The following is a 15,651-nucleotide window of genomic DNA, read 5'->3' on the forward strand; positions in this document are numbered from 1 at the left end:
TTTGTTAGTGATAATAGGTTAACGTTCGGTAAAACCTTCAAGAATTATTAGACCACCTAAGGAATTAGGGGCTGTAGTTTAAGAAGAGGGTCCTAACTCAAGGGATTGATTAGGGCTATTTTGTTAATCATCGTAAATTAGAAAAGGATTCATAACAAATAGGTGCAGTAGACCAATTAGGGGAACTTAGAGGATTCGACGGATCTGATCTCATCTCTCCCATATTTTCTTAACCAAATCTTTATTTTCTGTTACTTGATTTAATTAAAATCAAACCAAATCTACTGCCTAGTGGCAAAACAAAATAAATTTTATACATCCTAATTATATAACGAAATTGAATTATTGAAGTTAAAAACAGTCCTCGTGGGATCGATATTTTTACTACTTCGATAGTATTTGGTGCACTTGCCAAACGTCTATCAGTAATCAGATTGGATTATAGTGAAAATCTCATTGGAAGTGCAAGGGGGACTGGACTACTTCCGAATTGTAGAATGAATCAGTATAATTGTTGTGTGTCTTTCCATTCTCTCTCTCTATCCGCTGCATTAGACTCTGGACTTAGTTTAAAAAGAAGAAAAAGACAACTCAATTCAACTCCCCTTCTTGTGTTTTTCTCACTGTCATCAACTTAATTGCCAAAAGAGAAAACAAATACAAATTATATCAAACTGAAATGACTGAAATTAAATTGTATATTTGCAAGGTTAGTAAAATAAAACCGGATAAAATGAGAGGAGATTAGTGTATTTAGAAAATTATAGGGTGTGCTTGCGTTGTTTAAGAAAATATCAAGGGAGGTCAATGTAATTGACCTTTTTTTTTATCATTAAGGTTGACGTTATCATTATTTTTTTTCATATTTTCTCAATACATATAACCCCCGCTTCGGCACCCAGTCCGTGCGGAGCACAAGCCTATGCTTAGCACGAGTTTGTTACTATTGATTTGAAAGGGATATTTTAATCCTCATTTAGCATCAATAAAAAAAATCCAGACTCTTGTAAAGTGAGCAACTTGTTTTAGAGTATAAATTGAATAATAAATATTAGTCGTTTATTAACAAATTAATGATAAATATTTCTTCAACAAAAAAAAAAATTAAGGGTAGATATTATAGTTACATGATAGCAAACCATAAGTTTGTTGAAATAGGGACTTTTATTTTCTCACTTTATCCTTTATATCCTTTAATCTTCTAGATAATGATTATGAGATTATATTTTCGCTACTTTTAATTTTTACTTTTAAGATAAAGCTCCAATTAATAATGAGGAAACAAATATCTCTCAAAAAAAAAGAGGAAACAAATAACAGTGGTGCTTAATAATTCTTAATGTCAAGCCTACATGAAGTGGGAATAGAGAAAGCTATCTCGCATATCATCTTCTTTTGTTATTGAAGTACTGAAAATCTGGTTTGTGGGTCTCATTTAGATTTTGGCCAACATATGTAGGGCATTCAAAAGATATGCATCGAATTCCTTAAGAAAAAAATGGATATGCATCGAATGAAATAGTTAAGTTGTGAAAAGAAAGTGGGCCCATGTAAACTAACTTAGAGATAGAGAAAATTATTCTTCCCACTTTTTAAATTGTTCTTTTTTATCCGTTTGTCGTTGGTCCAATGGCATTTAAGTGTTGTTTATATTTTTCAGCAACAGTTAATTGACGTTTGACACTTTTAAAATCGGTTAATTTGATTTAAAAAATGATTGAACCGTTTTAGAATAACGAACTGCAATAGCCGTTGATGGAATATGTTTTTGATCAATTTAGTTTTTGATCAATTTAAAAAGATAGAAGAGTAATATTCTGAGATTGATACCATGTTTGTGACCACCATACCCACATTTTGATGCATATGTTGCCATTGCCCACCACAACATTTTATGTGGGCACTAACTATAAAATTTTATATTAGACGCCTTCAATTAATATATCACCTTTTCTTTTTAGAGGAAAAAAATATATCATATAATTAATTATTAAAAAAAATACATCACTTAATTAATGGATGGCAGCAATGCCATGTGATTGGCCAAATCCGACCCGTTTTGACATGAACAATGTCGTCAATCGAGGAGATAAGTAAGCTTATTCTATTCGAGTTGGGATTTTCTCAGTTTTAAAATAATTTATCAGACGTTGCTTATCTTTCAGTCAAACTTTGAATTATTAGGGTCCTTTTTCTGAGAATTGGATGGTTAACACTAATATATTTTTGAGAGATTAGAAGTGTTGTTAATTCAGACTCAAATCTCACGTCAATAAACTTAAATGTGTGTATCAAAAGGAAAATATCAATCAGTATCAAAGTAGCATCAAACGACAAAAACAATAACATACATAGCTCAAATCTAGTAAGCAAATATAATACACAAACCACAAACAAAAAATAAAGAAAACAAACACGCTAAGATTTGGTCTTCGGTCCAATAACGACCTACGTTTGGGGGTGAGAGATCTCTCCTGTTGTGCTATAAATTCTTCAATCCCCAAAAGGCCTTCCATCCTGTTGAAAAATTAATTTTCTCTCAACTAGAATTTCTCTCAACTAGAACACAACACCCGAGGTCTCCATAGTTGTACCATTCTAGTGTCATCATCTTGTCTCCTCCTAATGCCACTAGTGGAAGACTACTCCACTTCAAAATGAGTTTTCTGTAACTCAACTTCTAAATGTCTACATCCACTATGACTTTGACCTTGTAACCTCCACTTCTAAGGCTGGTCATGAGTATTTTTATCCCTGCCTTTCCAGACAAACCTTGAGTTTTCTTTGCACCGCCTCTCCAGGATGATGTTGGGTGTTTAACATCTCTGTGGACAAGCACTTTTTGTACATGAAGGTCAATTTGCAAGTGTCGTCTTTTCCAAGGTGGGAAACTCCACCGCCTTTATCCTCCCAACATGACACCACTAAAGCACCTACTTCCTCATAGTCCTATGAGGCAATTGCAACTTAAGTAGAGTTATCATCGTCCACTGATTCATGACAATCCCTCTTGAAGAGAGTAGAGAAACAATCGCACCAAGATTTGATCATCCAGTTCGGCCCAATAATGACTCACATCTAGAGGGGAGAGATCTTTTCACTTCACTATCGATGAGTTCTTTATATAAGGATACAAAAGAGTTACAAGAAATTTGCTTCAACAAGCTCTCAAAGAAAACATAATTACTACCCTTTCCTCAAATTTCTTCTTGTGATCAAGAGACTCAATGATATCCATCAACCAAGTTGTTTACAATTGTTTCTCAACCCTGGAATCTATTTGAAAAACCCTCAACACTTAGCCCTTTTACCCTAAATTCTTTCTCCTTGGGTTACCAAGATTCTCTCTCTTGAAGGATACCCAACACATTGAAGAATGAAGTCTTATATAGTACTCGGACCCAGGCAAAATCACACCACGATTTGGAGCTCATACACCAGTATAATATTGAACTTGATCCAACATCGCGCCATAGAATTATGCAAATTAAAACCTCCAAATTGTTGAACCAAATCGCGTTGCAATTAAAACCAATCACGCCATGATTTAACGATCCTTCAACATCAATTTTGAGTAAATTTTCAACAAAAAGTTTAGTGTGTCCTGTGTTCAATGGGAGTTGAGCAGGGCCATCCCAACACGTTAGGATGTCGAAGACGAATTTAAAAATGAGGCCATTTTAAAGTCCTTCTTTTAAAAAAAAATGATTTTTACATAAGTTCGTTGATACAAAATCAGATGATGTTAGTAACACTCATTTTAACATTCATTCTCTTATTGAATGAAATACATGTAATGATGTAAGTCACACTACTTCAAAAATGAATACCACATAAAATAGTGGAATTCATGTGCATTCCACTCAAAAAAATAGTGGGTATTAGAAAAACTGTGTCAAAATAATATTTTTAAAATATTATTTTTTTTCTATAAATCTATTTATCTTCAAATGAAAGTTTTTATTAAATGGAAATGATATTCACACTGTTTAATGAGACCCATATTAAATGCGATCCCCCCAATATATTCTCTTAAAACCAATATCACTTCATATAGAATCATTTTTTTTTTAAGAAATAGAGAATATCTATCTTGATCTATTGATGTTTGAGGTTAGGACCTTTCCAATTTTTTAGTCTCTTAATATCCTCCATTACTATAGTTTTAGAAATGTAAATATAAAAGTTTTTTTCTTTATACATTATAAAATATTTAAAAACTTTAGTAATAAAAGAGAATAAATGGAGATGATCGGAACCCTACAGTTTGACAACCAAATGCTAATCTATGAAATTGTAGGTCCAAAGCCGGTGTATCTTCTAAGTTCTACCGTTACTTTGGTGCAAAGGATGACTCTTCATGCACTGGAATATATATTAGTCAAAAGCTAGTCATTCCAAAAAGAAACATTGATTATTATTTTAATAAAAAATAAAAAGAAGCATGACGATGGATATTGCAATTATAATTACAGCAAGAGTTATACTAATGAGTGTACATGAAGTACACTTTCGAAAATTTTAAATTAAAATATTATTCTTATACAAAGTCAAATGCTACACTTTCCAATGCATTGAAAAACAAATTTTTATAAAAACTTAAAATTTAAAGTTCTTAAAAAATGTCCCGAAAAAACTTAGCATTTCCTTTACCATGATATATATACATTATGTGTCCTCTTGAGCTTAACTCAGTTGGTAGGGACAATATATAATATATGCATGGTCCGTGGTTCAAATCTCGGCCACCACAAAAATAAATATACATCACGTATTTTTCAACGGTCGATCGACATCTTATTAATCTCTATTTTTATTAGGTTATTACATCATCAATCTATTACACCATTTCATTTCTTTTTACTCAAAGGTGTATACGCCCATTTGGGAAGATACCAACCATTTCATCGCTCATTATTCTTCGAGAAATATTTATACAAACATGTTTTGACAACTTTCAGACAGCTTTCTCATACTTGCATTATCTTCTTACCCTCTTTTCCTTTTTCTCGCTCCTTTGTTTTTCACGAATAAAAAGAGAAAGAAAAAACATTGTCAACAAATGGTTGTATAAATATTATTATTCTTATTCTTCCTTTTTTTACTCTCTTTCTATCATTCCCTTTCCTAATAAGTCCTTATAAAGAAAGCCTAAAACAATCACAACATGTGAAGCCAAGATACTTCAAAATTGATGAAGTACCGATATCCGATATGTATCTTGCATTGATACGTGGCTGACACGCCTCAGTAAGTACTAGAAGAGTGTCAAGTGATTAAATTTTATTTTTAAAAAAATTGTCTGATACATTCCGGATACGCTGGAGATACGCGAGGAATACGATGATTATAACCGATACACGTAAGATACTAATTTTTCTATTATTTTGTTTTCTATTTTTTCTTAATAAAAGAGCAAGTCAGCAAACATTATTTTTCTAATTTTTTTTCTTTAAAAAAATAAGAAAAATTGATAAACATTATAATATATACAGTAGGTAATGATGTTCTCTTTTTGTGATATATAAAATTTACTAAGTAAGTAATTGTACCAAAAAAAAAAAAAAAAAATTTACTAAGTAATGATATCATCAAAAAACTTTTAATTATATATAGTGCATTTGGATATTTCATTTTAAATTGAATTTTTTATTAAAGTATCTCGGTTATATCGTATCTTGGTTTCTGAAATTTTTCCGGTATCCTTATATCGGTGCCATATCGTATCCGTATCTTATTGAACTTCATAGATTACAACTATAAAAAAAAAATTAGAGTTTTTTTTTTGAGAGAAAAAAAAAATTAGAGTTGGTTGCTTTCATGTTCCATATGTTGTTTTATGTTTTTTTTTTAACTGCTTTGCTTTCTTGTTCCATACAATTTTGACATGTAATTAGGAGGCTCGTATTTTGATATCCAAATTCATAAACTCTTTTTGCATATAATCTCAGCCCAACTACAAATAGAAAAAAGAAAAGATTGAGAATTAATTACAAAACATGACTATAGTCTATACATAACTTATATAGCAAACTAATGCACCAACCCCATCTCATAGCTATTGCCAAAAGGAATTGTAAGCATTTTCTTCCATATCAAACCCATCATCACAAACCATTAAATGGTCAACCATCGCATCTTTCTCATGTCCACAAGACTCAATTGCCTCCCAACTTGCATCATCAAATTGGAAGGATGTCATCAAATCCATATCCACCCACTCAACCCCAAAGTCATGTCCCTCCTCCATCACTTGTCCTATGTTCCATGATTCATCATAATATTCTTCAAAATTGCTCTTCAATTGTGATCCTATGCATGTTGAGTTATCATGACCACCCATCTTGCTTTCACTTATTTCAGCCTCAAAAGATCTTATTAAACTATCTAACCTTTCATCATTACTCTCATCACATGGTAACTCTTCCATTAGTGACATAAGAAGATCACCTTTGATTTCCACATCACAAGCAAAAGTTTCACAAACTTGAGAAGCCATTTTGCTAATTAAATTGGTTTAATTCTCTTGTGAATTTGAAGATCAAAGGAGAAAAAGGATGAGCAATAATAGAGAGAATAGAGAATATAAAAGAAGCAAAAGGCTTAAGATGAATTGATTGTATGACCAAGGGAAGTTAGGGTTTTATATAGACACTCATGGGGTGCCACGTCACTTCAAGAAGGGGACATTACAACCATCATGACTTAAACAGTCATGTGCACACAAAAATAATAATAAGTATATATGGATGGATATGGGTGATCATGTTGCATAGTATCAAATTAGCAATATGGCATAAATAATAAATTAATGACAATGGATAGATAAAGAAATATGGGAGCATAATGTACGTGTAGTGGCAATAAGGACCGCTTGAAGTGAACAAGATATTGTGGAAATCGTAGAATCTGACCCCAAAACATCAATTGAGGTTGGGTGTGACAAAGAAACATCAAAAGACAATTATTAATTTTTCTTTTGATACGAAAGGCAAACTTTTTTTAGTGACTGAAAAGTCAAGCTGCAATAGTAAAATAGGGAATACTCTATTGATTGATTCTATTGCACCGCTTTTCTGCAAGTTCTTCTAATTTTGTGACGGAGTGAGTGGTTAAAAGGTATCTTATCTTAATGAGTTAAAGGATAAAGAGTTTTTAATGGTAATGAACTATCTTTAACTTCGATTCTTTTTCTTGAAAAAAGGAGCAAAGGGAATTCAAAATAAAAAAACATATGCATTCCGATTCTATTTTCATCAAACTCAGTTAAAAAGTGTTTATTTGGATGTGTTAAGTTGATATGTTAAAATTCTTTCAAAATTAGGGTTTAGAGATGTATTATTTGATCTTAATTTGAAACAAAAGTGATCAAGTACTTGATTTATAACATTTATCTGTAAAATTATACTTGAATTCAAAAACAAGATAAAAAATATGAGTAAATAATTATGTTTGATGTCATAAGAACCATTTGACCTACCACCTCAACATGAAAATGATCCATAAACAATACTTTTTAGCAAAGTTGGCTAAAAATAAGTAGCAGTGTAAATATTCTATGACTTATGATCATTTTATAACAAAAAAAACTTAAAAAACCAATGTGTAACAAAAAAAAAACTTTAAAACTAACTTATTATAAACATCTAACTTAAAAGACTACGACAAGTATTTAGTAATTAATAATATTTAATTGTGGTTTGTTAGTTCAAGCTAGTAATGCTAACATAGTTAGAATGACTAATTTGTTCTTACAAATCTTTGCTTTAAAAGAACTTCTAGTTTCAGATAATTTCCAATTAAGAAAATAAATTGGTGCTTATTAATTCTTAATGTCAAATCTATTGAAAGTGGGAATAGAAAAAATCTATCTCCTTATCATCTTGTTTTGTTATTGAAAGTACCATGAAATCTGGTTTGTGGGGCTGACTAAGATATTTGGTCAACTTTTTACAATGTTTATGTAGGGTAGTCAATAGATATGCTTCGAATGAAATAGGTAAGTCATGAAAAAAAAAAAAAAAAGGTTGGTCCATTTAAACTAACAAAGAGCTTGATACCCCACCCCATGTTTATGACCACCCAACTCACAGTTTGATGCACATGTTGCCACTACAGCATTTTATGTGGGTTTGATTAAGATTTAGATTTAGATTATATGTCTTAAATATATGTATCACTTTAAATAATGGATGACAAATGAACCTATTCCCATGTGATATGCCAAATCCAACTCCCTTTGCATAAAGAACATCATAGAAGAGATAAACAAGCATATATTTTATCCTATTGAATTGAAGTTTGACAACCAATGCTAATCCTATGGAATGGCAGGTCCGAAGAAAACGTATCTTCTACCATTACTTTATAGCAAAAAGGTGACCTTTTTTATGTAAACTGGGTATCCTTTGCACATAACTGTAAAGACTAATCACTCGAACCACCCAAATGAACGACAAACTCTCCCTAAAGTTTTAACGCTACTGCATTCCCAACGATGGATTCGAACTCAGGACCTTGCTTAAGTTAGAAGAGACTCGCATCATCTTATCTAAACGCTTTCGAAGAAAAAGGATGACTCTGAATGCACCGGAATATATTAGTGAAAAGCTAGTCATCCTAACAAGAAACATGATGATTTTTAAAATGAATAAAATAGATAAACATGATGATGGATATTACAATTATAATTATGCCACTCATTGCTCATTAGTCTTCCAGGAGGTTTGATGCTTTGCACATTTATTTTTTGGTTAGTGCTCCATAGTATGAAAATAAAAAAAATAATGACCTAACTTCGATCTGCAAAATTTGTAACGATTAATTTAAAATATATTCCGGTCTATAAATTGATTTAAAAAATGTCAAATATTTTTTAGTAAGGTCATAGAGAAGTTTATTGAGAATATCGACCAATTGATCCGCAGAAGATCATCGTTAATGGTGAGGAATATGCAAATCTTGCATATAGCATATACTGAGCTTCATAAGTAACTTGAACAATTTTACACATCTATGCGTCTTGTTCACTATTATTGTTTTGACTTTTTAAATAAACCAGTTAAAAAAATAAAATGACTTCTTAAATTGATTAAATGGCTGATATAAAAAGATTATGTCGATTATAACCGATTAAAAAATGTTGTAATTTTTGACATAATTTTTAGTCAAAGTATTTTTGAGTGATTAACTTGCTTACTTGATCAAAGACTTATGTGGCATTTATTAACGTCTATAATATGTTATGCACATTCCTTTTTTGCTGAAAAGTAGGAGCTGCCACTAACTCATCAAGTAACATGTCATCCTTATTTTTCTCTTTGTAAAATATGGTCGTGGCTATATATTCTTGCAATCAGTAGCACAAGATACAGAACATGAAAATACACGTACTCCCCAAAATAGAAATAAGAAAATTTGTTTTTTTCTCCTCCATTTTACCTCTTGAGATAAACATCTGCGTGATAAAAATTTGTGATTCTTGCTGTTTTATTACCTACATAACTAGGAGAAGTACATGTTGAATCTTGGGGAGTTTGCTCACATTGAGGTGGATAAATTTCAAGAACAGTCCTTGTGACGTCTCATGTTAATACTAACGTGTTCAATTTTGCAGGTTTACTTTCAGTTCATCTTGCAGAATCTAATTCGTTGTTATTTGAAGTTGTGGTTGGTTTGTTGTTATTTGAAGTTGTGGTTGCTTCGTTGCTAGTTGTTGTCATCGTTCAAATTAATATTACCGACCCATCAGGTACAACAAAAATTGATGATCAAATAAATCATTTCAAATGTAAAATAGACTTTTGGTTGTGCTTAGGTATACCATGAAGTTGCACACTTTGACATGGAGTAATAGGATGGCTACCATGTGGTGCCTTAACAAGTGTACATCGATCACTATTATAAGCAAAAATGTATATTTTAGATTCATTAATTCATTAAATGATGTATGTTGTCATAATAACGATTGTATACATCATTGATCGAATGAATCTAAAATGTAAATTTTAACGTATAACAGTAACCAAAAGATGTATGCACAACAATATGGATGAGTGCAATGTACTGGCTCTTATGTGGGAACATTGGAGGGAGACATTTTTTTATGAAGGGAGAACAACGTATTGAGAATAAAAACTAATGAATTACAAAAGAGAAAGGACAAAAACATGCTTAATACACACACAACCCCAAAGAATCAAAACACACAAAAATACGAGCCCAAGAACAATGTTTCTCACAAACCAATACAACCTAAACAACGAAGGGATTCAACACACTACTGATTTAAGTCATTACTCAAACCTCTATCCTTAGCTTTGAGTAAGATAAACACTTTAAACTACTTGTGAAATATTGCAACCCAATATAATGTAAAATAACCATATTTCTCAATTTTCAGATAGACCATATGCACGCATACCAAATACAATTAAATTTACATGAGAATTCTTTTCATCAAGGCTCTAATAATGGTGCAAAAATCACACAGGGATTTATACATTAGTTCACTATCCAACCTAGTAGCAACATCAATCCTTTCACACACCAAGAATTTCTTCACTATAACCAAACTGATTACAAAGTCTAATAGGGTATACTTATTTCAAATGCAGGGCCGTTTCTGATAATTTGGTGGCCTAGGGTGAACCTATAATTTGAATTAATTTTCCATAGTGATTTTGACGGAAGAGTTTGGGATGATGGAAGGTTATGAATTTGAACTCCCTTTATAATATCACAATAAATTATAAATTGGTCAACAAAGAATTAAACTTGTTACTAACAACTGCACCTCCCATTAGAATTTGTGTAATGTTTTAGGGCCTAATGAACCTTAATTTCTTTTTTGTTGGGGCCTAAATTTCTTACTTATTTTTTGAGACCTACGACGGTCGTCCTTCTCGCACTGCCTCAGATACGGCCCTGTTCAAATGTCTATACCACTAACAGTCTAAAGGGATAATATTCCATTTCTACATGCTCCGTCTCATATCCACAAGGGATATTCCATGCATTCATCTCATCAAACGTTGAGGAAGAGATTAATTTCATATTATATACCCAATGATCAGGGCCAATGATTGACGTGGAACAATCCTGACCATCCATATATCCCATGTCATAATTTTTAGTGGCACTTATTTCTGCTTCAAGTGATTGGATCATACTTCCAAGTTTATCATCATTATAGTATTCATCTTTAAATTCATGTGTTTCTTCCATCAAGGACATGAAAATTACATTATTGGCCTCTGATAACTGACCAATTTATATTTCAACAGAAAGAGACATTCTTAATTATAAACAATGAAGAAATTTTTACACTATTTTATATCTTTCAAGTTTACAATTATTTGGTGATCAGAAAGCAAGGAGCAAGCTTAATGAGTTTGAAAGGTAAAGAAAGGACCATTATATAGGAAATTAAAGGGTACACGAATGCAAGGAGTGGTTGCTATAGCTTGCAACTATACCAATCAATAGTTAATAAATTATGTAAAGGAAAATGTTATTTCTCTGTAAAAATAGCATCAAGAATTTTTCAAGACACAGCTGGCAAGTTTTAATTGTATGATTTATTTGTTTATTTCCTCTTTATTCTTGAAGAATTCTGATGTTATTTTTCTCTCTTATGTAAATGGGAAAAAAATATAATTGTGACAAGATTGGAATCGTATAATTGTGATGGGAAAATTATTAATGCTTTGACCCATTAATGTCAATTTGTTAAGAAACAAAAATGCATGGTTCCAGGTGAGCACAATATATGGTATTAGACTAGTTAGCTATATGTCCCCTAGTGGGGCATCTCGAACCAGCAGGCAATATGCCCACCTAAGGATCAATAATTAAGCATCAAATTAAGTTGATTAAAAATTAGTAGACTAAGCAACAATATTGATTCAAATGGTAAAAGATTTTGACTCTTTTTTTTTAAACAAAGAGGGTCTAAGCACAAACAAAAGAACTACAAAGCAACACTACCATAATATAATATCCAATATAATCAACAAAAAGTAATGAACTAATATGAGATGGAGGTTGCTTATAAATAATCATTGCTTATAAATAATCATTTTGAAACCACTTCTATAGCCCATTTTGAAACCACTTCTATAGCCCATCACTGCTAAGGTATCCGCACAAAAGTTAGCTTCGCAGTACATGTGAGACACCTTATTAACCTCCATATCTAATTCCAACAATTGGCGATTTTTTTGAACTAACCGGAACCCGGCAGCTCAAACATCACTCTTTAAACACGTGGTCAGTGATTTAATTCTTTCTTACGAAAAAAATTTGGTTCGGAGAAGTGATCCCACCTTGTGTGTCCCACATTCTCGACGGAAATTAGTCAATATTATGCCATAGTGGAAACTTCGTATCGATATCATGGTAACTCAAAAATTAATAGAATATATGTTGTTTCAATTATCTTAAAAGTCAGTTTCTATTTGGTTATAAACACAAATATATATGATTGATTAACTATGAAAAAATCTTTACAACAACCGATAATATGAATAAAATTCTTTCTATAATAACTTGACAAGATATTTGCACCTTTCTTAAAAAAAAGGTATTTGGATACCTCATTGTGACATTGTGATCATAGATATAACATATAAGAATGTGAAATGAATTGATGTCAATTAATATTTCCTCAGGAACCAAATTATCGTTGCTTTCTTCTTAAGTGGGCATTATGTACCTAACAGAGACCTCCCTCTCTATTATTTTATATATTCTAATTGGAGGATTGAGAAAATGGGAATAAAGGATCCAATCCCCACTCAACTATGTTACTTTTATCGTAAAAGATAGGATGGATGAGTTATCTATTCTATCATATGGAATTTGATTTCGTATCAAACTTGAAGAGTGTTTCAATTTCTTTGGTTGCTGACAAGGGATGTATTGGGGGGGATAATGTGTTTGTTTTACATGCTTATTGTAGCACTGAATTTTATTTTGGGGAGATAATGTGTTGACAAGGGATGTATTATTCTTGGCACTTTTGTGCTTTGAACTAGCAACATGCATGTGAATCTAACACATGTATTTTTGCATTTGTGATTCAATTTAATGATTACATAATTTAATTTAGGGTTAAATAAGTTTTTTTTTTTTTTAAAAATATAGCGAATTTCTATTTTAATCTCTAAAAAATTAAAAATTTACCGTCTCAAAATTTTTCATTTCGTTTTTGGTCTTTAATACCGGTTTATGTTCATTTTAATATATGACTCAAGTTTATGTTCAATACATGTTCAACTTATGTCAATCTATCACGGTCAACCCTTAAGTATATGTCAATATTATTATGTTCAAGTAATGTAAAAGATGTGTAAAAAAGTTATGTTCATTAGAGACCAAAAAACAATACGAAATATTTTGGAAGGTTGAAAATATCTCGTTTTATTTTGGTCAAATGCATTTAAAGGTCCTTTAAGTTGTTCGTTTTTCCCAAAGTGGTCCTTTAAGTTTCAAAAGTCCCAAACAAGTCTTTTTAGTTTTTGAATCGTTTCAAACAAGTCATATTGTAGATAACATAGTTGGTAATTGCTTCCTTGAACTCATCTTTGGTACCAAATCTGGCTCCTAACACCCACTTAAAATTAGTCATCTTTTTAGGCATGGCAAATGGTGGATAATGTTCTTTGTTGCTATCATCTGAATCATTACCATCATCCTCTAAAAAGACTTGTTTGAAACGATTCAAAAACTAAAAGGACTTGTTTGAGACTTTTGAAACTTAAAGGACTTGTTTGAGACTTTTGAAACTTAAAGGACCACTTTGGGAAAAACGAAAAACTTAAAGGACTTTTAGATACATTTGACCTTTTATTTTTCAGAAACTAAAATCAAAATTCGTCGAAACTAATATGATTGGAAACCTTGCATTATAATATCATGTTTAGTTGTTTAGAATGATGCTGGCAAAATAATTGGTGTGGACTTCAAATCTATTTAGATAGCTTCACTGAAGATGTGTCACATATATACAGAACCACAGGCAGTCACGCATGCGGACGTTGCTTAAATAGGGTAGACACACATGGATATATTCGTTCCCTAGCAACTTCATGTTTGTTTGCTAATAATTCTAGTGCAATATACAAATCTAAATTATTTAAGCTGCAAATTTTAAATACTCATTTTGAGTCTTTCAAAAAATAAGTAATATTGGGGTTTGATCCTGAGTTCTGAGTATGAAAAAGATTTGGTTGAAATGGAATAACTTATCTCGTGTGCTCTAATAATTTTTTGAGGAAAATTAGTCACTATTAAATAACGGTGAGAACTTCATAGCAATAACATGGTAATAATAATAATAATAATAATAAGTTATGTTAAAGCAATCTTTCCTTGCTACAAGAGTTCGGAGAGAAAAAAAAACATCTTCAAAGACAAGTGCTAAGGAATTCAAAAACAAGCATTCCAGAAGACACTCGAAAGTGTTTTTTGAATTTGCTTGGCAGTGATTTATTTATTGTGAGACTTATCGTTCCTAAGTTTCCCAACAAGAGACATGTGAACCGTCTCCTCTTCACCAATATCTTCGTTGTTGGCAGTGATTCGGCCATCTTCCTCCTTTACGAGATATTTCTTCCATTTGTCCATCGTTTCTTAGTGGAGCTAAACCAGAGCTGAAGTAAAGAATAATAAAGGCCTAAATAGTGGTGCCTATGTGAGTGATCCAATGGAGGATGGTGGTTCCATGAGGTACTGGGGTCGACCGCTAATGTCTTCCTATAATCCTAGGAGAGAGAAGACCAGGTTTAGTTATATCTTGTGTTTTACACAATCAAGTTCATTTACACGATCCTTAGTGCAATTGGCTTCTTTGGGGTCAAAAGGAGTTTCGTGCTTTATTATAGGTGATTTGGTTGACTTATACATGGAGTAGTTGGAAAGAAAGAAACAACATGATCTTTGATCATGACTAATCGACTATATATTCTATACTTTTCAAGCTTCAAATCTAATATTCTTATGCAAACATAGACGAGGATCATAGATTTGAAGATTGAAAGACCATAAGAAAATAAAATCATGAATTTTAAACTTAAAAATTCATATGAAAATGGATAAAAAGGACCAAATTGAAATGAAAAAAAGATAAAGGACCAAACTGTTACCTGAAATTAAGTTAAGGGACTAAAATTGTAATTTTGCTTTTAATTTTCTATTTTATTATTATTATTATTATTATTATTATTATTATTATTATTATTATTATTATTATTATTATTATTATTATTATTATTATTATTATTATTATTATATAAGAAAAAGTTTAAATGAGTCGAGTTCCATGACTTAATAAGGTTAGAGCTACTTCGAAGACTCTCTAAAGAGGCTTTCGCGTTGACAACGAGAGTTGAATTTATAATTTTTTTTTATAAATTGAACTAAACTTCATTAACTCTTGTTATGATTTAAAATAGAGAAAACTTTCAAGCTTAAAAGTGTTTACATTCATCTTCCTCTAAATACTCTAGTAAAACTCCAACCCATAACTTTGAGATGCAAGACCTTTTCTTAACCATTGTCTTGTTGGCTTGACTTGGTTTTCCATCACCATCTTCTAGGTCCCACTTGTGGAATTTTTACCACCAATAGCATTCATTACCTTATTTACCA

At 31.4% G+C, this 15,651-nt stretch overlaps 1 protein-coding gene and 1 pseudogene across 1 annotated transcript; both read right to left on the bottom strand.

Annotated features, from left to right (window-relative positions):
- Positions 1–5,907: 5,907 nt before the first annotated feature.
- LOC146949242 (uncharacterized) lies at positions 5,908–6,617 on the bottom strand (annotated as a pseudogene).
- Positions 6,618–10,938: 4,321 nt separating this feature from the next.
- LOC146949243 (uncharacterized) lies at positions 10,939–11,433 on the bottom strand. Its single transcript, XM_085748500.1, has one exon. It carries the CDS (start codon positions 11,233–11,235, stop codon positions 10,939–10,941), a length of 297 nt encoding a protein of 98 aa, XP_085604626.1. The 5' UTR covers positions 11,236–11,433.
- Between the last annotated feature and the right edge of the window lie 4,218 nt (positions 11,434–15,651).

Source organism: Medicago sativa, chromosome 2 (genome assembly GCF_051527215.1).
Source record: "Medicago sativa cultivar Bolivia chromosome 2, Bolivia_mono, whole genome shotgun sequence".
NCBI classification, from domain to species: domain Eukaryota; kingdom Viridiplantae; phylum Streptophyta; class Magnoliopsida; order Fabales; family Fabaceae; genus Medicago; species Medicago sativa.

Coding starts and splice junctions, on each gene's coding strand:
- LOC146949243 (XM_085748500.1), bottom strand. CDS start 11,235: ATGTCCTTGATGGAAGAAACACATGAATTTAAAGATGAATACTATAAT.